The following is a 23,254-nucleotide window of genomic DNA, read 5'->3' on the forward strand; positions in this document are numbered from 1 at the left end:
ACACAAAAGCATGATCATGACAGGGCAATTATTTAAACAAGAACAATAACAAACCACAGTCCTGCTAAAGCAACACAGGCCTATCCGCTTGGCGCTAAAATAACCCCCTTTACTATGGGGGCGCCATGGCGGGATCAGTCAGGCGTTGGACTTCTGTCAGCCAGTGTTCACCAGGGATCTGAGGGTTCAAAGTCCCGTTTCAGCCTGGTGTTTGGCCTTCTGTCAGCCAGTGGAGTGATGGCCTAGAGGTAACGCGTCCGCATAGGAAGCGAGAGAATCTGAGCGCGCTGGTTCGAATCACGGCTCAGCCGTCGATATTTTCTCCCCCTCCACTAGACCTTGAGTGGTGGTCTGGACGCTAGTCATTCGGATGAGACGATAAACCGAGGTTCCGTGTGCAGCATGCGCTTAGCGCACGTAAAAGAACCCACGGCAACAAAAGGGTTGTTCCTGGCAAAATTCTGTAGAAAAATCCACTTTGATAGGAAAAACAAATTTAAAAAAAAAATGCACGCAGGAAAAAATACAAAAAAATGGGTGGCGCTGTTGTGTAGCGAGTGCTCTCCCTGGGGAGAGCAGCCCGAATTTCACACAGAGAAATCTGTTGTGATAAAAAGAAATACAAATACGAATAGTGTTCACCAGGGATCTGAGAGTTCAAAATCCTGTTTCAGCATGGCGTTGTGTCGTTCAAAGCCCTGTTTCAGCATGGCGTTGTGTCCTTGGGAAAGGCACTTTATCTCCGATTTTTCCTCACTCCACCCCAGAGTGGACGGGTTACCTGACTAGCTGGGGTAGGTTAACACACAGCGACAGGAGAGGATTGGGCCCCGCCTTCCTATGCCGAGCCCTGGACACAGTGGGTATGAATTCACTGCCCTGATGGTGGGAAAAGGTTATGAGAACTTAACCTTTCAAACTAACACCAAGACCTTTAACCTTTCAACCTAAGACCTTGACTGTGCTGAGACCTTTAACCTTTCAACCTAAGACCTTGACTGTGCTGAGACCTTTAACCTTTCAACCTAACACCTTGACTGTGCTGGCACCTTTAACCTTTCAACCTAACACCTTGACTGTGCTGAGACATTTAACCTTTCAACCTAAGACCTTGACTGTGCTGAGACATTTAACCTTTCAACCTAACACCTTGACTGTGCTGAGACCTTTAACCTTTCAACCTAAGACCTTGACTGTGCTGAGACAATTAACCTTTCAACCTAACACCTTGACTGTGCTGAGACCTTTGACCTTTCAACCTAACACCTTGACTGTGCTGAGACCTTTGACCTTTCAACCTAACACCTTGACTGTGCTGGCACCTTTAACATCTCAACCTAAGACCTTGACTGTGCTGAGACCTTTAACCTTTCAACCTAACACCTTGACTGTGCTGAGACCTTTAACCTTTCAACCTAACACCTTGACTGTGCTGAGACATTTAACCTTTCAACCCGACACCTTGACTGTGCTGAAACATTTAACCTTTCAACCTAACACCTTGACTGTGCTGAGACCTTTGACCTTTCAACCTAACACCTTGACTGTGCTGGCACCTTTAACATCTCAACCTAACACCTTGACTGTGCTGAGACCTTTAACCTTTCAACCTAAGACCTTGACTGTGCTGAGACCTTTAACCTTTCAACCTAAGACCTTGACTGTGCTGAGACAATTAACCTTTCAACCTAACACCTTGACTGTGCTGAGACCTTTGACCTTTCAACCTAACACCTTGACTGTGCTGAGACCTTTGACCTTTCAACCTAACACCTTGACTGTGCTGGCACCTTTAACATCTCAACCTAAGACCTTGACTGTGCTGAGACCTTTAACCTTTCAACCTAACACCTTGACTGTGCTGGCACCTTTAACATCTCAACCTAACACCTTGACTGTGCTGGCACCTTTAACATCTCAACCTAAGACCTTGACTGTGCTGAGACCTTTAACCTTTCAACCTAACACCTTGACTGTGCTGGCACCTTTAACCTTTCAACCTAACACCTTGACTGTGCTGAGACATTTAACCTTTCAACCTAACACCTTGACTGTGGCGAGACCTTTAACATTTCAACCTACTGTGCTAAGACTTTTAACCTTTCAACCCAACACCTTGACTGTGCTATTGACACACAGCATATGAGTCCTAAATACACGAGTGTTATGCGGTGTTGGCGTACGCTGTACGTCCAAATACCACGCTCTTTCCGTTTCACCGAGCAAAACAGAAAAGTCATCATTCCAGACAAGACAGTTGCACTTCTTTGAGCTTTCTGGGCATGGGATAGTGGTGAAGTGTGTGGGGGGGAGTGTCAGCGAGTGAGGGGGTGAGATGGGGGTTGGGGGGGTAGGGGTGGGGGTACACACTGTGATCTGTTCTCTCTGTGACTCTCAGTCTCTGTCTCGTTGTGACAGAATTATAGCGGGAGTATGGCATGATCGTGTGTGTGTGTGTGTGTGTGTGTGTGTGTGTGTGTGTGTGTGTGTGTGTGTGTGTGTGTGTGTGTGTGTGTGTGTGTGTGTGTGTGTGTGTGTGTGTGTGTGTGTGTGTGTGCGCGCGTGCGAGCGCGAGTGTGTGTGTGTTTGTGTGTGTGGTGTGCATGTCCCTGAAAATGGAGTATGGCTGACTGGGTAAAAATGGTCACACAAAGAAAAACCCTCTCAACGGGAACTTCAGCTCATGAAAAAAAGAAAAAAGAAAAAAAAAAAGAACCTATGCAAAAACGAAAAGAAAAGAAAAGTCTAGGTTCCCCAAATCAATGTCCTCTTTCTTTGCTAAGATTCTGACCAGCTGCAAAATAGTGTGTGAACAGAACCTACGCCAATCAAGGAAATGATAACTGTTTTCATGGCACGGGCTATTCCAGCAAAAGATCACCTTCCTGAAAGGATATCAACTGCCCAATACAACATGATGACATGAAAAGCGTCACTGGGTGTCGATAGTATCATATCAAAATGGGTTCAAATGAACATGATAGCATGATCCGTTCAGAATGCAAACCAACTTGATTTGACCCACGATTAATTCACACTGATGCAATTCCAGCACTGGAGATATAAATTTTGAGTAATGCATGCACGTGAATGACCGGTGTGTGTAGGTTCTTTGATATGTAACTGCACAAGTTTCAGCACTACACTGTCATTATCATCATTATTCTTATTCCTATCGTTATTGCTATTATCATTATTATCATATCACAATCGTTCTTATAATAATTACTACTTGTAGAGCTTGTCACTGTTTGTTGAGTCAATCCTTATTCTTCACTGAGAAGTGCATTTCCAGCAGCACTGGGTTTTTTTCTTTTTTAACAAGCTGAGAAAAATGATGGAGCACTCTGTTCATCTTCATTATTATCATCACTAACGTATGAGCACACTGGCAAAAAGCAGAGTTCAGACCATCAATACACACACACACACACACACACACACACACACACACAGAGAGAGAGAGAGAGAGAGAGAGAGAGAGAGAGAGAGAGAGAGAGAGAGAGAATTTGCAAACAACCAAACAAAGGCACTAATACAAAACTACAGAAGAAAGCTACATTTGCTCCATAGCTTAAACAAACGCCCTCGGCACTGAGGTCAGATAACTACTGATATCTAAAAACAGTTTACAGGCAGTAGTATTTCTTTATTCTTGTACTCTTTGTAACCTCCCCCCCCCCCCCAAAAAAAAAAAAAAAAAAAAAAAGAGGAAAAAACCCAAACATCTCTGAATACATGTTTTCGTCTGTTTTTCCTTTTAACCCAGCAAATTTCATTTTCAAGCTTTTTCTTTTCATTTCTTTAAATCAAACTTTTTTTTTTCATTTTTTTTTTTCATATCTATCAAACACACAAGGTTGTCTTTCAGTCGTAATCTCCAAACTAACTTTTTCTCCCTTTTATCAGTTTTAACAATAAAGTTTAATTCTTGCTTGTTTCAACTTTCTCACTGTGGTGGATTTTTGTTTTTCTTTTCTTTGTCCACTATCCACTTGTTAGGTGTCATGTCATAGTTTTATGATATAAATGAATAAATAAATAAATAAATAAATAAATAAAATGTATGTATGTATACATGTATGTATGTATGATAGAAATGCTGTTTCATTTAGACAAGCAGAGCCCAAAATAAATAAATAAATAAATAATAAATAAAGATACCCAATTCATGTAAAACAGGAGGCACAATGATGAGAACATGATTGTAAATGAAAAAAAAAAATCTCATATTCATAAGAAAAAACGAATTAAAAAAAAAAGAGATAACAATAATGATAACAACATCAATAACAACAATACATGTCACAATAATAACAATCATCATCATCATCGTCATCATCATAATAACAACAATAATAATACTTATTTTTATACCTAATTCTCATAATCAAATATTCATTAAATAGTGTTCATATCATGAAAAGAAGAATTGTGAGGGAAAATTTAAAAAAAAAAAGAAATCACTAAATGAAATAAAATAAATAAATATATTTAGAGAGAGAGAGAGAAAAAAAAAGGAAGAGCAGTGCCAGAGTAATCACGCCATAGTAGTAGTGCTACAACACACCTTAGTAGCAGTGCTACAACACACCATAGTAGCAGTGCTACAAAGCAGAGCTACAACACCACACACAGCGACACCACCACTCAACAACTACGCAAAGTGCACGCAACCTAGAAAGAGAGCACTACAACAAACAAAAAAAAAAAAAACCACAACACGACCATGGGATAAAAAAAATACTCTACTGCTATTTCTAGTAGTGAGATAATAATAGGAAGGAATACAGATTTACATTCAACTTTGCTCAGTCAACGTGACCTCTACATGCGTACTAAACAAACCAACCTCTGTGTATAATACTAATAAACCAAATACCTAAGTTAATCATATGTTTTGAAACAACTAATTCAAGTTAAAAAAAAAAGAAAAAGAAAAAAAAAAAAAGCATATTTCAAAATGTGACAGATAACACACACACACACACACACACACACACACACACACACACACACACACACACAAAAATTAAAAAAAAAAATACTGGAGAAACAAAACAAAAAGAAATACAGTTACCTATATTGCCAATCTTTTCAAGTGATTTACTTAATGTGTTTATACATTTACTGCCTAAACAGCTTTCACTTCAGGCTCTGGCAGTATAAAACTGTTAATAAACCATCGTGTTTATTTATACATTTTGTTTATCCACAGGAGGGAAGGGAGAAGGGACAAACTAAAACAACCAGAACCTCCTGTGTATCAAATCAAACAGTGTTGAAATCACTCTCTGAACCGATTTTTTTTTTTTATACATTTACTGCCTAAACAGCTTTCACTTCAGGCTCTGGCAGTATAAAACTGTTAATAAACCATCGTGTTTATACATTTTGTTTATTCACAGGAGGGAATGGAGAAGGAACAAACTAAAACAACCAGAACCTCCTGTGTATCAAATCAAACAGTGTGGAAATCACTCTCTGAATCGATATTTTTATACATTTACTGCCTAAACAGCTTTCACTTCAGGCTCTGGCAGTATAAAACTGTTAATAAACCATCGTGTTTATTTATACATTTGTTTATCCACAGGAGGGAAGGGAGAAGGGACAAACTAAAACAACCAGAACCTCCTGTGTATCAAATCAAACAGTGTGGAAATCACTCTCTGAATCGATATTTTTATACATTTACTGCCTAAACAGCTTTCACTTCAGGCTCTGGCAGTATAAAACTGTTAATAAACCATCGTGTTTATACATTTGTTTATTCACAGGAGGGAAGGGAGAAGGGACAAACTAAAACAACCAGAACCTCCTGTGTATCAAATCAAACAGTGTGGAATCGCTCTCTGAACCGATATTTTTTATACATTTACTGCCTAAACAGCTTTCACTTCAGGCTCTGGCAGTATAAAACTGTTAATAAACCATCGTGTTTATACATTTGTTTATTCACAGGAGGGAAGGGAGAAGGGACAAACTAAAACAACCAGAACCTCCTGTGTATCAAATCAAACAGTGTGGAAATCACTCTCTGAATCGATATTTTTATACATTTACTGCCTAAACAGCTTTCACTTCAGGCTCTGGCAGTATAAAACTGTTAATAAACCATCGTGTTTATTTATACATTTGTTTATCCACAGGAGGGAAGGGAGAAGGGACAAACTAAAACAACCAGAACCTCCTGTGTATCAAATCAAACAGTGTGGAAATCACTCTCTGAATCGATATTTTTTTTATACATTTACTGCCTAAACAGCTTTCACTTCAGGCTCTGGCAGTATAAAACTGTTAATAAACCATCGTGTTTATTTATACATTTGTTTATCCACAGGAGGGAAGGGAGAAGGGACAAACTAAAACAACCAGAACCTCCTGTGTATCAAATCAAACAGTGTGGAAATCACTCTGAATCGATAGTTTTATACATTTACTGCCTAAACAGCTTTCACTTCAGGCTCTGGCAGTATAAAACTGTTAATAAACCATCGTGTTAATTTATACATTTGTTTATCCACAGGAGGGAAGGGAGAAGGGACAAACTAAAACAACCAGAACCTCCTGTGTATCAAATCAAACAGTGTGGGAATCACTCTCTGAACCGATATTTTTGCCTCTCTTATCCATCAGTCTGCGTCCTCAGTGACACTGAACTCAAGACAAACCGCACTGTCTGTCTGTAACCAGAAGCAGTTATCTAGTTTGGCCATTCTGCATCACAAACCGAATTTTACAGTCCATTTATTTACCGGAATTCATGTAAAAAAAAAAAAAAAAAATGATGATTATTCATTCATTTAGTTATTGTCATTGTTACTTGTCATGTTAATTATTACTATTATTATCATCATTGCTATTAACATTATTATTATTATTATTATTATTATCATCATCATCAATCATTATTTCTATTGCCATCGTCTAAGAAGGATGAGCAGGATCACAGCTTAAAATTTACTGTTATTAAAAAAATAATAAATAAATAAATAAAATAAAAAGAGAAAAAAAAAGTTTATGACTCAACATCCAAGAGTGTTAGGGTAAAAATCAGACCACACTACTGACTGCAAAGTGAGTTAAGTCAGGCCCGAAGACCATACCAGTATCGGTACCAAAACCTAGTTTAAAAAAAACACCCAAACACACACACAAACATACTGTGCCATCTGCAGAAAGCTTGCTTGCTGACCACTGTAGTAAACGCTGTGGCCTGTTCTTTGGGAGGCTCTGAGTTCATACCCATACTGGTATGGAAATAATACTACCGACTGAGCAAGAGAGTTGTACTGAGAATTGAAGGAGTGACGGTGGGGGGTGGAGGTGGCGGGCGGGCTTGGGAGGATAATTAAAAAGAAAGAAAGGAAAAACTAACCGGAAAAAAAAGCAAAAAAAAAAAAAAAGCTTAGTATGTCAGCAAGATGAGTAAAACTTGTGCTGCATCTACAAACAGGGGTTCATTTAGATCATTAACCGTGATCTGACCAAAAGGGGGGGGGGGGAAGAAAAAGAAAAAAAAAAAAGTTTACTATAATGCGGAGGCTGGGGTTTATAGAAGAAAGGCTTCACAACAAGATGGACAGCAAGAGATGGGCATGATGAATGGTTTGGGGCAAGGTGCTTCGTGGTGTTCATATCACTGGAAGATGGAAGAGCAACACACACATGCACACACACACACACACACACACACACACACACACACACGCACACACACAAGGGACTTATTGTGCAATACGATCTACAGGGGAATCAGGTCAGGGTGACAAAAGGGATGGGCAGAGGAAGACGTTAAAGAATTCACAACAGACCATGCAACGGTACTCACAACAGCGGGTGCAGAACAAAGCAAACAACAACAACAAAATAATAATAATAATAATAATAATAAAAACAGCAACAAAAGATAAACAAAAATCCCAGTGCCAAAATACTGTCAGCTTTAATACAATGTTTAAGACAACATCAAACAAAACACAAAAAAGAACGACCAATACAGGGGGCACAGTCTCTTCTTCACGTCTGTCATGTCAGTCATGTAAGAGCCGATCAAAGTGGGGTGGTGGAGGGGAGTAGTGGTAGGGCTGCCGTGGAGGAAGGAAGGAAGGAGGGAGAGGGGTTGGGGGGAGGGGGAGGGGGGGGGGAAGGAAGGAGGGGGAAGTCATGATCTTTCCGCTGGGTGTGATCTTTCTGCCGAATGCCAGCCAGGGGGCACCACTGTTGGAAATTCCCTCCGTTGACTTTTGTGAATCCTCCTCCAAATCAACATCCACGAATGAATCAATCACAAAGCTAGGTTTTTTCTTGTTGTTGTTGTTGTTGCTTTATTATTATTTAAATTCGTCTATGAACTCATCAACACATGTTGTTGACAATTTCAACACCTCTTTTCCATAGTCTTGTTTCACTGACAATCATAACGCCTCTCTTTTCTGTCGTCTTGTTTGGCTGACAATCACACCACCTCTCTCAGCTTTGGTGACTGTGTGAAGTTGGTGGCCACGCCAACAGATGCCAAATAAACCGGCCACAACTGAGCGAGGAGTTTTGTGTGTCTTTCAGGACTCAGAATACTATAACCGCTCCTGAACGCATTACTGTATGAGGTGTTTTGTGTGTCCAACAGGACTCAGAGAATATCATAACCACTCCTGATTGCATTATTGCATGAGTTTTGTTAAGTCCTTCAGGACTAAGAATATCATAACTACTCCTGATGGCATTACTGTATAAGGAGTTTTGTGTGTCCTTCAGGACTCAGAATAACATAACCACTCCTGATTGCATTATTGTATGAAGACTTTGTGTTTCCGCCAGGTCTCAGAATATCATAACCACTCCTGATCACAACTGTAGGAGTTTTGTGTGTTTTTTTCTGGACTCAGAATATCATAACCACTCCTGATTGCATTATTGTATGAAGACTTTGTGTTTCCGACAGGTCTCAGAATATCATAACCACTCCTGATCACAACTGTAGGAGTTTTGTGTGTCCTTCAGGACTCAGAATATCATAGCCACTCCTGATCGCATTACTGTATAAGGTTTCTATGTCCTTCAGGACTCAGAGTATCATAGCCACTCCTGATCGCATTACTGTGTAAGGTTTGTGTGTCCTCCAGGACTCAGAGAATATCATAACAACTCCTGATCACATTACTCTACGAAGACTTTGTGTTTCCTTCAAGACTCAGAGTACCATAACCACTCCTAATCACATGAGGACTTCGTGTGTCAAACAGGACGAAGAATATCATAACCACTGCTGGTCACATTACTGTATGAGGACTTTGTGTTTCATACAGGACTCAGAATACCCATTTATTTTCTTTGTTACTTTCTTCCTCTTATTTTTTTTTTTTTTTTGACGCATTGGGCTTAAGAATGCTGTCATAAATCTACCCTTTTATCCTATTTCAGCTGCCGTTCCAGTACTATCTGACAAACTGCAGGACACAGAGAGGTCGGTCAAATTTGTTGATCCTGAAGAAATAAAAAAAACAAAAGTGACTGGCTCAAGACGGTCCAGCAGTCTGACACTTACTGTACGAAGCGGTCAGACCTATTTGCCACGAGTGCTCTGTGTGTGCTGTCATCGGAGTGTGAAGAACTAAGGAAGGAAGGGAGGAAGGAAGGGAAAGGCAGCTCATGCACAGTCAGCATGCACAGAAAAGGTGGGAAGACAGGAGTACAGACACTAGGGAAGCATGCAACAACAACTCTGGCAAAGAAATGGTCACTGGGGGTCAAGCAGGTTTTTTTTGTTTGTTTTTTTTGTTCCAAAATCAATCCACACCAACATGTCTCTTGTCCACAAAATGGACAATCCCCTCGACAACCAAGAACGCTTTGCTCATATCAGTTTCAAAAGCAAACCTTCATTCTTTTTCATGCATTCTTTCAACAAGAATAAAACAAGAGAGACGGTAGTAATCCATCACGTACTTCAGCTTTCAAATCCTGTCTCGTGCTATATGTGCTCCGTGTTTTTTTCCCTGTCTGTGACAACACAATAGATGCCAGTTGTTAAAGGAAAAAGAAACAAAAAGTAAAAAAAAAAAAAATAATTAAATAAAAATTAAAAAAAGAAGTAAAATGAGGTCTGTTGTGATTTTGACTGGCATGATCCATTGACATAAAAACGGTCCATATCTACAAATCTGAAATTTGTTTGGGTTTTTCTTTTCCTTTTTTGTTTCAGCTTGTTTATTTTTGTTGTTGTTCTCCAACATTTATTATTGTCGTTGTTGACAACATGGCTTCAACTGAAATTGATCACCTTCCTGTGGTAAAAATTGTTTCATGCCTCAAAATCATTTAATGATGCTGAACTGTTTGAAACTTTTTTTTTCTTTTTTTTCCAGAAAGGGAGTTGTTCCCTGTGGATGTACATCCTGATATCATCATCAGAGATTGTAAATGTTTGGGTTGTTGTTGTCGATGTTACAGTTTCAGGGATGGTACATCTCTTTCTGCAAATCTATGATTGTTTTGTTTTTTTTTAGGTTTTTTGACTCACTTGTGTAAACAAAGTGAGTCTATGTTTTAACCCAGTGTTCGGTTGTCTGTGTGTGTGTGTGTGTGTGTGTGTGTGTGTCTGTGTGTCCATGGTAAACTTTAACACTGCCATTTTCTCTGCAAATACTTTGTCAGTTGACACCAAATTTGGCATAAAAATAGGAAAAATTCAGTTCCTTCCTGACATCTTGTTTAAAACAATATTGCACCTCTGGGATGGGCACAAGAAATAAAAAAGAAGCCAAATTATATGCAAACTAAATTTACTGTTTTTTTTTGTTGTTTTTTTTGTTTTTGTTTTTTTATTGTCTAAACTTGGCACTTTGATCTGATATTCTGACACAACAACAAGAGCAGTCATTTTTATCATTTTCTGTTCAAACAGGAACTTCTTTTGCTAAGCATGGAAGTTATATTTATTTTGCATGTCTTTGGTGCTGAAAGTAAAAAAGGGAAATTAATCTGTAATTAATGCTAGGGGGCTTAATTTGCTTAAAACTGATCTTTCTCATCTTAAACATTACATTTTGAAATTACACTCAATACATAAAAAGCTTGTGTGTTTTACTCTGTGTACAGGGCTTTCACTATGTTCATTCGCTCAAGTGGTCTTTTTCGGAAAATACTAAAATCAATACGACGAGTGGACTTTATAGATCTATTGGCTGAGCCCTGAAGGTCATGGGCAAAAATCAATTGCGTACACATATTTATACATATTCAAAGCGCGTGCTCGTATTCTTCGCGAACGCGAACGACGCCATTTTGTTTCAAGTTGTTGACCTGCCCGTTCAATCCTACATTCAATTGACAATACACGATAACATGTGATGGAAAGTTGGAAAAGGAGACCGTTAAATATTTATTCAAAGAAAGATTTGTGAACGCCTCATCACTTACTGGATTATGCCTCAAACTGCCATAAAAATATCCACAGAATCAGTCGGAATTCACAGTTAAAAATAATAAACCATGAGTGTTAATACCCTTGAAATGATGAAACGTAAAAATTTCCAGTCTTGACTTTACTCAAAATGAAGTCCTTTTCACTTCATACGACGTTTAGAAGTACTTGTACTTGGCTCTACATGTTATTAGTTTAACAAAATACTCAATATTCATATCAACTTTAAAACTATAAAACTAGAATGAACATAAAAGAGAAATTGAATCGACCGTGTCAACCAAGTGTAACTAAACTTGTACATCTATCTAGATCCAGAGAAAACGGCTAAATGTTGCAGTGTGATTGCGGCGATAGCCACGTCTCCTTTACTGCGGACTTAAAAAGAATTTTTAATTGCCCTTAAAGATTTTTTGAATGGCCAGGATACACCAGAATAATATGATTTAAACAGCGTTCTCACTGCGAATGCCGCAATCGATTTATCGCCCTTTAAAAATGCGTGTTTAAATGTTATATTTTTGAACGTCAGCTAAGGAGCCCCGGTAGTGTAATGGGTAAGACAGTTTCTTCTCACCCAAACACGCGGGGTTCGAATCTGCCGTTAGGACTTTTTTTCTTTTTCTTTTAACTGAAGCAACGATTAGATTTTTTTTTTTAAAGTGTATCACAAATGAGTCTTGAAGGCCTTGCCTCTCTTGTTTTGTTTGTTTTAGTTTTTTTTTGTTTTTCTAGTGTATGTGTTGAAATAAGACAATCCCCTCCTTGTTTCTTTTCCGTAATTTTTTAAAACCTGAAACTGGAAAGAAACCTCAAATTAGCACCCCCCCCCCCCCCTGCAAATATCTGACACCATGATGATCTCATGCATGGGATGGGAAAAGTTTTCATGAAGCAATGGTTCACATTGATGGCAGTTATTGTTCCGACTTCAACACATCAGTGACCTTGTGTCCACACTCTTAGCAGTCACTCGTGGCTTGTGTGTGCACACGTGTGCTGATGTTGACACACACACACACACACACACACACACAAAAGAGAGAGAAAGAGAGATAGAATTAAAAAAAACAAAACAAAAAAACGACACACACAAAACTGTTAGTCCAAAATGAAATTTAAAAGATGCACATGTTTTATCATCCACGTCTAGCTCCTGAGTCAGTGTGAACTGCAGTCCTGCCTTATCTATGAAGTTTGAATCCCAACTCAAAGTAAAGGAGAGAAATTTATTTTAGTGGGTTTTTAGGTTCTGGTTTTTTGTTGTTGTTTTTTTGGGGGTTTTTTTATAAATATTTTTACAATCTATCTGTTTATCTTTGTTTTGGTCTTGTATTGTTCCGATTTATCTGTTCACATTTTCAACTGTTTATATATTCGGTTGAGATGTTGATATGTTCCTTTAAGTCTATTTCTTTTTCTTTTAAAGTCCATACACTTATTTGTTTATTTATCTTAGATATTTGGTTGGTCCATACACTTATTTGTTTATTTATCTTAGATATTTGGTTGTAGTGTTGTTATATTTCTTGCATTTTTTCTATACACTTATTTATTCACCTACAATATCAGGAAGTAATCTTGTTTTCATATCTCTTGCCTTTTATTTACTTCATTTTCGATTCTTTGGTTTTCTTTTTCTTTTCTTTTTTTTTTTTCTACATCATCAAATTATTCTTTCTCCCATCTTCTGCTTATACCTGAAATGTAACACCTAAAACTATAAGTATGACACACATCACTGATTAAAGGGCTAACTTTTTTTCTATCAACTATTCAGTGCCATTTACTGTGAAACGTCTCTCTCTTTCTCTATCTCCACTTACAAGAGCATTCCACATCAAGGATTGGAGATTCAGAAGTGTTTTGAATGAACAGAGTGGCACTGCAATGATGTCATAGCATCAGTGACCTCTCCACGGGTCAAAATCAACAAATCAAAGCAGATTACTTTGCTGTGTGTGTGCACATCCATGTGTGTGTGTGTATGAATGACAAACCTATTTTTGGCCTGACAGCCAACATTTTATTCATATCCATGAAGACATAACACTTGAGCATTTCAGGTGAATACTCCATAATCGCAAAGTCAAAATGCTGTGTACACACTTGGATCACAAGTAATGGAGGCTGCTATCAACCAGATTCTTTGATTATTTGTTTGTTTGCTTGTTTTCAGTTTCATATCCTAACTTGGAATAACTATCTTTTCATGGATTTTTTTTTTCTCTAAATTTTCTTTTCAATTATCCATACGTGGTGCAGAGTATGGGGATGGGAGGGGAGGTAAATTCACATTACGGAGTGAGTTGAAGCAGGTGAATTGAGAAGCCAGGACAGCGGAACACAGCAGCAGTCCAAGAGTACAAGGAATGTTAGCTCTTTCCCCATGTACATCTGTTAGCCCCCTTACAAATATCCACTCCCCCGCACACAGTTTACCTTCGAGATTAAATAGTGCATACAAACAATACATGTCAACAACAAAGTGAATACATGTCCAGAATGATATGTGGTTAAAAAAAAGAAAAAAAAAGAAAGAAAAAAACAAACAAAAAAACAAGAATATGCATATTTCCAAAGTGCACACTGGTGTGAAACATGTATTTAAAAAAATGGTTATTGAAACACTAAGTTTTCAACCTATATCTTATAAATAAATACGCCTGCCTACCCTCCCTCCAACACAAGTGTTCCACATGCTCACGGTTGCATGCATGTATGTGTGCATGTGTGTGTGTGTATCTGGTTTGCATGCACGCCTGGAAAGAATGCTGCATAAATTCTTTCCCTTCCAACATTAGCAGAAGTATGTGACATTAAAACCGAAGTTGGAATAAGTATGTACATATCATTTGTTAAAACATGCCTGAAGTACTGTGTTTATTGAAAACTGTAACAACACCTCCGGTTGTTGTTTGTTTTTTTGTTGGTTTTTTTCTGACCGACCTTTCCACTAAGTGTGTCTCTGTAAAAGGTTTAGAAAACAAAGAAATTTGAATCAGATTGATACACACAATGCATGTTGTATCAAAACACTTCATTTTCTTTTTTTTATGAAACAACCTTAGACTTGGGGGCATTTTCTGACTTTTTTTTTGTGTGCGTGTGTAAATAATCTCTCTCTCATCTTTTGTTCAGACACTGCTCTGACAGCAACATATATACATATATATATATATATATATATACATATATATATATATATATATACTTTCCCATTGGCAAAAACCTTCCAGGCTTGAACTCACAAAGGACAGAAGAGTTCCAGAATGTGTTTTCTGTTCCAGTGATATTGTGGATGGGGGGTGAATAATGATTTTTTTTTTTTTTTTAGCTGGGAAGTTAGTGGCTGGGGCCTAGGGACTGCTAGATTAAATTAAGTCCCCTGGTGGGACGTGCAGCCAACACCTTGGTGGTCTGCAGGGTGGGAGATGCTGACAACAACTTGCCATTTAGCTTTAACCACTTTCACTTCCTACTGCCTTTTCTTTCAAGACCAACCGTGAATTTCAAACTTTCTCATTATTCTCTAAAAATGAAATTTAAAAAAAAAAGAAGGTTTTAAAACTAAAAACATGAAAATAAATCTGCTCAGTGTATTAAGACAATTCTTATTCAAAAGCCACTCATACCTACTCTATGTTTTTTGATGTCGCTGTCAACTTTTTCGTGCTTCTGTTTCACTGATTGATGATGGAGATAATGAAAACGCAGTTTGGAGACCATTGAAACGGAAAGACTGTTCTGCTGAACAAGATGGCAATCTGATGAGCTTGACTTAATACCGAAACAAAATGAAAGATAGGGGGAAGAAAAAAAATCACAAAAAAAAAAGAAGAAAAAAAAAGGAAATCTGTAATGCATGGAAGTGCTTCCACCCATGTGAATCACATCTTTCCACCAACTACTTCACGGATACAGCACAACACAGAAAGAACAAGGAAGGAGGGGGGGTGGGGAGGGGGACACATGAAAATAAACAATGTTTCCAAACATTGCTGAAAACACTTCAAGTAACATGTAGCAAAAACAAGAAAAAAACAAAAAAAACAACAAAAAAAACCAACCAACAACTGTAATTAAACAAAATGTAAGCGGGATACCTTAACCAAGTTAATGAATGCCCAAAATAAAATAAGTCAATTTAAAAAAAATAATCAAAAATGAAAGAAAGAAAGAAAGAAAGAAAAAAAGGCAACAGCCATGTCAGTTGTTTCTAGATGTGCCATGATACTTCCTAGACTTTAGTGAAGCAATCGCAACAACAACAAAATTTCTTCTTTTTTTTTTATTAAAAAGAAAATTTCAACACACAAGTTCCACTCCTCTGCCATTTCTTTTCATTTTATTTATTTCTTTTGTTTGTTTGTTTGTTTTTTTTTGGTTTTTTTTGGCTAGTCAAATCAGTACTAATTACTGTTCTAAAGTAAAACAAACAAAAAAATTAAAGCGATGCTGTTAACTACAATTTCTTTCTCGATCTTTGCAACATATTCCAGTTTCCATCACATCAGTGTAACCCCCCCCCCCCTCCCCCCTCCTCCCTTTCCCCCACCCCCTCCCCCTAAACACTCTGACTGCTCTCGTCTCGTCGGCTATTTATTCAGTTATGTGTTTCTTCATTTTTCTTCCCTAAATCACCTATTTATTCGTTCCATCATTTATTCATCTGAAACTGCATTCATAACCAAAAAAAAAAAAAAAAAAAAAAAATGTTTGTAACAAACATGTTCCCATATGTGCGTGCGTGTGTCTGTTTGTGTGTCTGTGTGTTGTTTTTTTTTTTGGGGGGGGGTTATTTTCCTTTTTTTAAATAGCTTTTATTGTTACATATCTGTCAGACTCCCCTCGACTTTATTAAACATTAGCATCAGTTACACAAACTGATGTCACATGTGATATGATTAATGTGATGTGCAGGTGCTGTTAGTTAGTGTGTGCCTACAAAGCTGTGCAACGTAATGCTACAATTATATAAAAATAAAAAAAAAAAAAAAATTGCACAGGAGATGAAAAACAATGTACTGATGACATGATGTAGAGAAACGCAATCACAATCACAATCACACACACACACACACAAACTCAAACACACTCGCCCCCTTGTCCACACACACACACACTTACCCACATGCACACACTTGCCCTCCCCTACCACACACATCACTTACCACCCCAACCCCCACCACTCACACACATTCACATTCACCCCTCCACTCCATACACACACACACACACACACACACACACACACACACACACACACACACACACACACACAAGCATCAAACTATCAAGTATAACAACAAAAAGGTGAAAAACAAAAACCAGTGACCCCGTACCAGTACCCAGAACAACCCACAGTCTCGATATATATATATATATACACACAAACCCATCACCGACAAACAACAACGATATGGCATGACACTGTTTGCCAGAATAGCATCAGCATCAGGCAATCCAGTCTCGATATATATATATATATATATATATATATATATATATATATATATATATATATATATATATATATATATATACATACATCACCCACAAACAAAAACCTACAGCGGTATAATATGACATGACACTGCTTGCCAGAATAGCATCAGCATCAGTCAATCCACAGTCTCGATATATATATATATATATATATATATTTTTTATATACGTCACCCACAAACAACAACGATATGGCTCGACACTGCTAGCCAGAAAGGCATCAGCATCAGACAATCCACAGTCTCAATATATATATATAGATATATATATACATACACACATCCAGAGACAGACAGAGATACACATAACTGGCACCACCACCACCACCACACCACCGCTGTCCCAGAAGCAGTGAGAGGTGAAGAAACCACCCTCCACCCCCCCCAACACACCCCCTCTCCCAGACCGGTGTCACACCGTCGTACCCACAGACCACAAGTTCCCTCACCTTCTTTCCCTTCTTGTCTTTCTTGTCCTTTCCCTTCACGTCCTCCTGCGGAGAGAAAAGTAAAAAAATAAAATAAAATAAATAAATTTAAAAAAAAGATTTATTAAGACGTTTTGCTATATAGTGCCTATTCTTGAAGCTCTATGTGCTTTACAATAAGCACTAGAAGTGTTGACTCAAACGTGCCCCCACAAACATACCCCCCCCCACCCCCCGCCCTCCCACCCCATCCCCGCCCCCCCAAAAAAATTATTAAGATGTTTTGCTATAGCGCATATTCTTGAAGCTCTCTGTGCGCTTTAAAATAGCACTAAAAGCATTCACTCAAACATCCCCCCCCCCCTCCCCCCGCAAACATACATGTACTATCTGAAACAATACGCATTACTTTCCAGGCCATCACCCCACTACATGGTGGGGTAAAAACGGTCATAAATGCAAAAGTCCACTTGAGTCGTGGAGTGATGGCCTAGAGGTAACGCGTCCGCCTGGGAACGAGAGAATCTGAGCGCGCTGGTTCGAATCGGCCGCCGATAATTTCTCCCCCTCCACTAGACCTTGAGTGGTGGTCTGGACGCTAGTCATTCGGATGAGACAATTAACCAAGGTCCCGAGTGCAGCATGCACTTAGCACACATAAAAGAACCCACGGCAACAAAAGGGTTGTTCCTGTCAAAATTCTGCAGAAAAATCCACTTTGATAGGAAAAAACAAATAAAACTGCACGCAGGAAAAATACAAAAAAAAACAAACAAAAATGAGTGGCGCTGTAGTATAGCGACGCGCTCTCCCTGGGGAGAGCAACCCGAATTTCACACAGAAAAATCTGTTGTGATAAAAAGAAAAACAAATACAAATAGTACATGCGAGTGAACATGGGAGTTGCAGCCCACAAACGAAGAAGAAGAAGAGGAGGAACATCAGGGCTGAAACACTGTAAATATTGGTCCCACAGAACCTATGAATAAAAAAATTATAAAAACAAAAAAAAACATACAACACCCCCACACACACACCAGAAGCACAAAAAATCAGGCACAAGCACAGTCACATAAACCCAGGACATGCCTCTGACATTGATCATTCCATCAATTTTTCATCAGATGGTTGAACAAAACCTAAACATTAATATAATCATACATAACAAGCAAATATATAAACATATGTGGTATATAATAACAGGCATACATGATACAAAATGAACAGGCACCTCACACATCTAACAACACACACAAAAATGGAGAAAAAACCAACAAAACCTGATAGAACATAGTAAGTAAAGTGTATGCAATCATCAAGTCCAGAAAAAGATTTTTTAAAAATCAAAAAAAAAAAAAAAAATCATCGCTTTCTTAATCCTTTCACCACCAGTCAATTTAAGTGTGTAATTAACTTGTGCTATGAACACAAAAAATATGGCGTCTAAGAATAGCTGGGGATTACCCCTGTGATGTGTAGGAAATATGGCCTATCCTACCACCGAACATAAACAGCAGTAGGTTCATGGATAATGTGGAGTGATGGCTTAGAGGCAACACGTCCGCCTAGGAAACGAGAGAATCTGAATGCGCAGGTTCGAATCACGGCTCAGCCACCGATATTTTCTCCCCCTCCACTAGACCTTGAGTGGTGGTCTGGACGCTAGTCATTCGGATGAGACGATAAACCGAGATCCCTTGTGCAGCATGTACTTAGCGCACGTAAAAGAACCCACGGCAACAAATGGATTGTTCCTGGCAAAATTCTGTAGAAAAATCCACTTCGATAGGAAAAGCAAATAAAACCGCACGCAGGAACATTAAAAAAAAAATGGGTGGCACTGTAGTGTAGCGACGCGCTCTCCCTGGGGAGAGCAGCCCGAATTTCACACAGAGAAATCTGTCGTGATAAAAAGAAATACAAATACAAATACAAATACACCCATGATCTGGTCAACTTTCAGTGACATGGGTCCTCTACCTCGCCTGTGCATAAATGCGAGTTTGGCGGTGAGAGGGTTAACAAAATATAGGCGAACGGATCAGCACAACAGAAAATAAGACTGACCGTGAGTACTGAGAGCTACACCCATTCCAGTTTTATACCTCTGAGAATTTTTCTTTTCTTTTCTTTTTTTTTTTTTTTTAGCATTTCCTGCTTTCAGCGTTTTCAATGGAATGGTGGGACTGGACTGGTTCTTTTCTTTGCTCTCACAGCGGGCAGCAGACAACCCAGCTTCTTCTTCGTCGTTTGTGGGATGCAGCTCCCACGTTCACTCGTATGTACACGGGTGGGTTTTTACATGTATGACCATTTTTACCCCGCCATGTAGGCAGCCATACTCCGTTTTTCGGGGTGTGCATGCTGGGTATGTTCTTCTTTACATAACCCATCGAACGCGGATATGGATTACAGGATCTTTAACATGCATATTTGATCTTCTGCTTGCGTATACAGATGAAGGGGGTTCAGGCACAAGCAGGCCTGCACATACGTTGACCTGGGAGATCAGAAAAATCTCCACCCTTTACCCTCCAGGCGCTGTTACTAAGATTCGAACCCGAGACTGTCAGATTGAAAGTCCAATGCTTTAACCGCTCGGCTATTGCGCCTGTCCAGCTCAACTAAAACTCCATGTCTTTATGCATCCTGTGAAAACATGTGGAGTGATGGCCTAGAGGTAACGCGTCCGCCTAGGAAGTGAGAGAATCTGAGCGCGCTGGTTCGAATCATGGCTCAGCCGCCCATATTTTCTCCCCCTCCACTAGACCTTGAGTGGTGGTCTGGACGCTAGTCATTCGGATGAGACGATAAAACAAGGTCCCATGTGCAGCATGCACTTACCGCACGTAAAAGAACCCACGGCAACAAAAGGGTTGTTCCTGGCAAAATTCTGAAGAAAAATCCACTTCGATAGGAAAAACAAATAAAACTGCACACAGGAAAAAATACACAAAAAAAAGGGGGTGGCGCTGTAGTGTAGCGATACGCTCTCCCTGGGTAGAGCAGCCTGAATTTCACACAGAGAAATCTGTTGTGATAAAAAGAAATACAAATACAAAATACAAATACAAAACTGGTCCTCACCTTCACCTCTTCAGCCTGCCGCTGGTCAACGGGGACATCTGTTTTGGTCTGGCGGGACTCATCCACCTGTCTGGCTCCCAGCGTCGCCTGGTTCTGGGACTTGGCCTTGAAGACACCCCTATTGTCTGCAACACGCCCCACATCTCAAACTGCTTATCTTTGTTCTGAACAGAGTTCATAAATGATTCATTTATATGCACACATTATTGGGCTGTGGCACCCCCCACTGCAATGTTTGGAACTGTTTATCTAGGATGAGAATTTCACTACTGATTCATTTACACACACAGTATTTGTTTTAATCTGTGACATTCATCACTGTCTGTAACAAGGCCAGGTCTGTCAACTGTTTATCAGTGATGAGAATTTCACAACTGATTTATTTATTTAAGTACAGTATTGGTATTAGCCTGTGACACCGCCATTGTCTGCAACAAGGCCCACATCTCGAACTGCTTATCTTTGAACAGAGTTCACTACTGATTCATTTATATACACAGTATTTGTTTTAATCTGTGACATTCCTCACTGTCTGTATCAAGGCCACGTCTGTCAACTGTTTATCAGTGATGAGAATTTCACAACTGATTTATTTATTTATGTACAGTATTGGTATTAGCCTGTGACACCACCACTGTCTGCAACACGGCAACGTCAGGAACTGTTTATCTTTGAACAGAGTTCATAACCGATTCATTTACATGCACACATTATTGGTCTGCGACACCCCCTACTGCAACACGGGCATGTTTGGAACTGCTTATCTAGGATGAGTGCTCACTACTGAATCATTTATATATGTACAGTATTTGTTTTAATCTGTGACATCCCCACTGTCTACATCAGAAAATCTGTGAAGGAGAGTTCACAACTGATTCATTTATATCATTATGTACAGTATTAGTCGTAGACAACCCCATTGTCTGCAAACTGGGTACGTCTGGAAATGTTTATCTCGGATGAGAGAATTCACTACCAATTCAACTACCAGTAGTGTTAGTTGGTGACACGCCCATTGTCTACAAATTGGGCACGTCTGGAAATGTTTATCTCGGATGAGAGAATTCACTACCAATTCAATTACCAGTAGTGTTAGTCGGTGACATGCCCACTGTCTGCAAACTGGGCACGTCTGGAAATGTTTATCTTGGACGAGAGAATTCACTACCAATTCAATTACCAGTAGTGTTAGTCGGTGACACGCCCATTGTCTGCGAATTGGGCACGTCTGGAAATGTTTATCTTGGACGAGAGAATTCACTACCAATTCAATTACCAGTAGTGTTAGTCGGTGACACGCCCATTGTCTGCGAATTGGGCACGTCTGGAAATGTTTATTTAGGATGAGAGTCCACCCCGGATTCATTTATATACGCACAGTGTTAGTACTGATCTGTTACACCCCCACTGCCTGCAGCAGAATTCTATTTGGAACTGTTTATTTATGAAAAGAGTTCACAAATGATTCATTCATTTACATACAGTAATAGTCTGTGACACCACCACAGTAAAAAAAAAAAAAAAAAAAAAAAAAAAAAGTAGCGCATCATAGGCCAAAAATCACAGCAGACTGTGCATCATAGGAGTGACCCTATTTGTATTTGTATTTCTTTTTATCACAACAGATTTCTCTGTGTGAAATTCAGGCTGCTCTCCCCAGGGAGAGTGTGTTGCTGTACTACAGCACCACCCATTTTTTTTTTTTTTTTGTATATTTTCCTGCATGCAGTTTTATTTGTTTTTCCTATCAAAGTGGATTTTTCTACAGAATTTTGCCAGGAACAACCCTTTTGTTGCTGTGGGTTCTTTTACGTGCGCTAAGTGCATGCTGCACACAGGACTTCCATTTATCATCTCATCCGAATGACTAGCGTCCAGACCACAACTCAAGGTCTAGTGGAGGGGGAGATTCGAACCAGCGTGCTCTGATTCTCTCGCTTCCTAGGCGGACGCGTTACCTCTAAGCCATCACTCCACTATGTAGAATTCCCAAGGACTCCTTGGTAGAAAGTGTCCCTGTGACTCCCAGGAAACTTACTACAAGACCTGTGCCCCCTGCCACAACAAACCGCTCCACTCACCCTGGTCGTAGTCTGTCTGTCGCACTTTTTCCGAGCTGCGTTTGTGTTTGACGGGGCGGGCATGGAAGACGCCATCCTCCTCGCGCTTCGCTCGCTCCCGGCGGTACCTGCACAACCATGGTGGGCAAAACAGCCATGAAGACATCTGTCTGTCTGAGTCCTGTGAGGAACTAATTCTTTCAACTCCATAGTTTTTTTGGGTTTTTTTTTAACCACTGGTTTTACACCAGAAAGCGATGAGGTTGAAATGTGTGTGCGAGCGTAGTGAGTGCTAGTGTGAGCATGAGTGTTGGTGTGAGTGCCAGTGTGATTGTGAGCATGTGTTGAGTGCGAGTGTGAGTGTGAGTACGAGTGTAAGTGTGAGTGCGAATGTAAATGGAAGCATGAGTATGACAGTGTGTCAGTGTGACTGTGAATATGAGAGAGAGAGAGAGAGAGAGAGAGTGTGTGTGTGTGTGTGTGTGTGTAAGCCTGTGTGCTGTCAAGTCAGCATTACAACACCCCGTTTGCCTCTTCTACCCCCATCCCACTTTCACCTAAAAAATGTGCAACTTAAGGCGTGGGGGGACCCAGTCCCTTTGCAGTCTAAATCCACAGGGATGAAACTGAACTTGCTGCTTTAATTCCTGATCACATTCAATACTGATGCAAACAGCAGGAAGTTTTTAGCCCTTGTTTAACCCTTTCACCGCCAGTCAATTTAGAGTACAAAATGACAGGCGC

At 39.5% G+C, this 23,254-nt stretch overlaps 1 protein-coding gene across 1 annotated transcript in view; it reads right to left on the bottom strand.

Moving 5' to 3' along the window:
* The window catches only part of LOC143290739 (doublecortin domain-containing protein 2-like), a gene marked incomplete at its 3' end in the record, with an annotated part of 165,346 nt that overhangs the window by 8,612 nt on the left and 133,480 nt on the right, over positions 1-23,254 (bottom strand). Inside the window, exons 7-9 of the mRNA XM_076600254.1 lie at positions 22,532-22,638; positions 20,451-20,575; positions 17,385-17,429 (exon numbers count right to left, since the gene is read on the bottom strand). Of these exons, the coding sequence (XP_076456369.1) occupies positions 17,385-17,429; positions 20,451-20,575; positions 22,532-22,638 (277 nt within the window). The remainder of the gene's footprint in view (positions 1-17,384; positions 17,430-20,450; positions 20,576-22,531; positions 22,639-23,254) is intronic.

Source organism: Babylonia areolata, chromosome 16 (assembly GCF_041734735.1).
Source record: "Babylonia areolata isolate BAREFJ2019XMU chromosome 16, ASM4173473v1, whole genome shotgun sequence".
Taxonomy (NCBI): domain Eukaryota; kingdom Metazoa; phylum Mollusca; class Gastropoda; order Neogastropoda; family Buccinidae; genus Babylonia; species Babylonia areolata.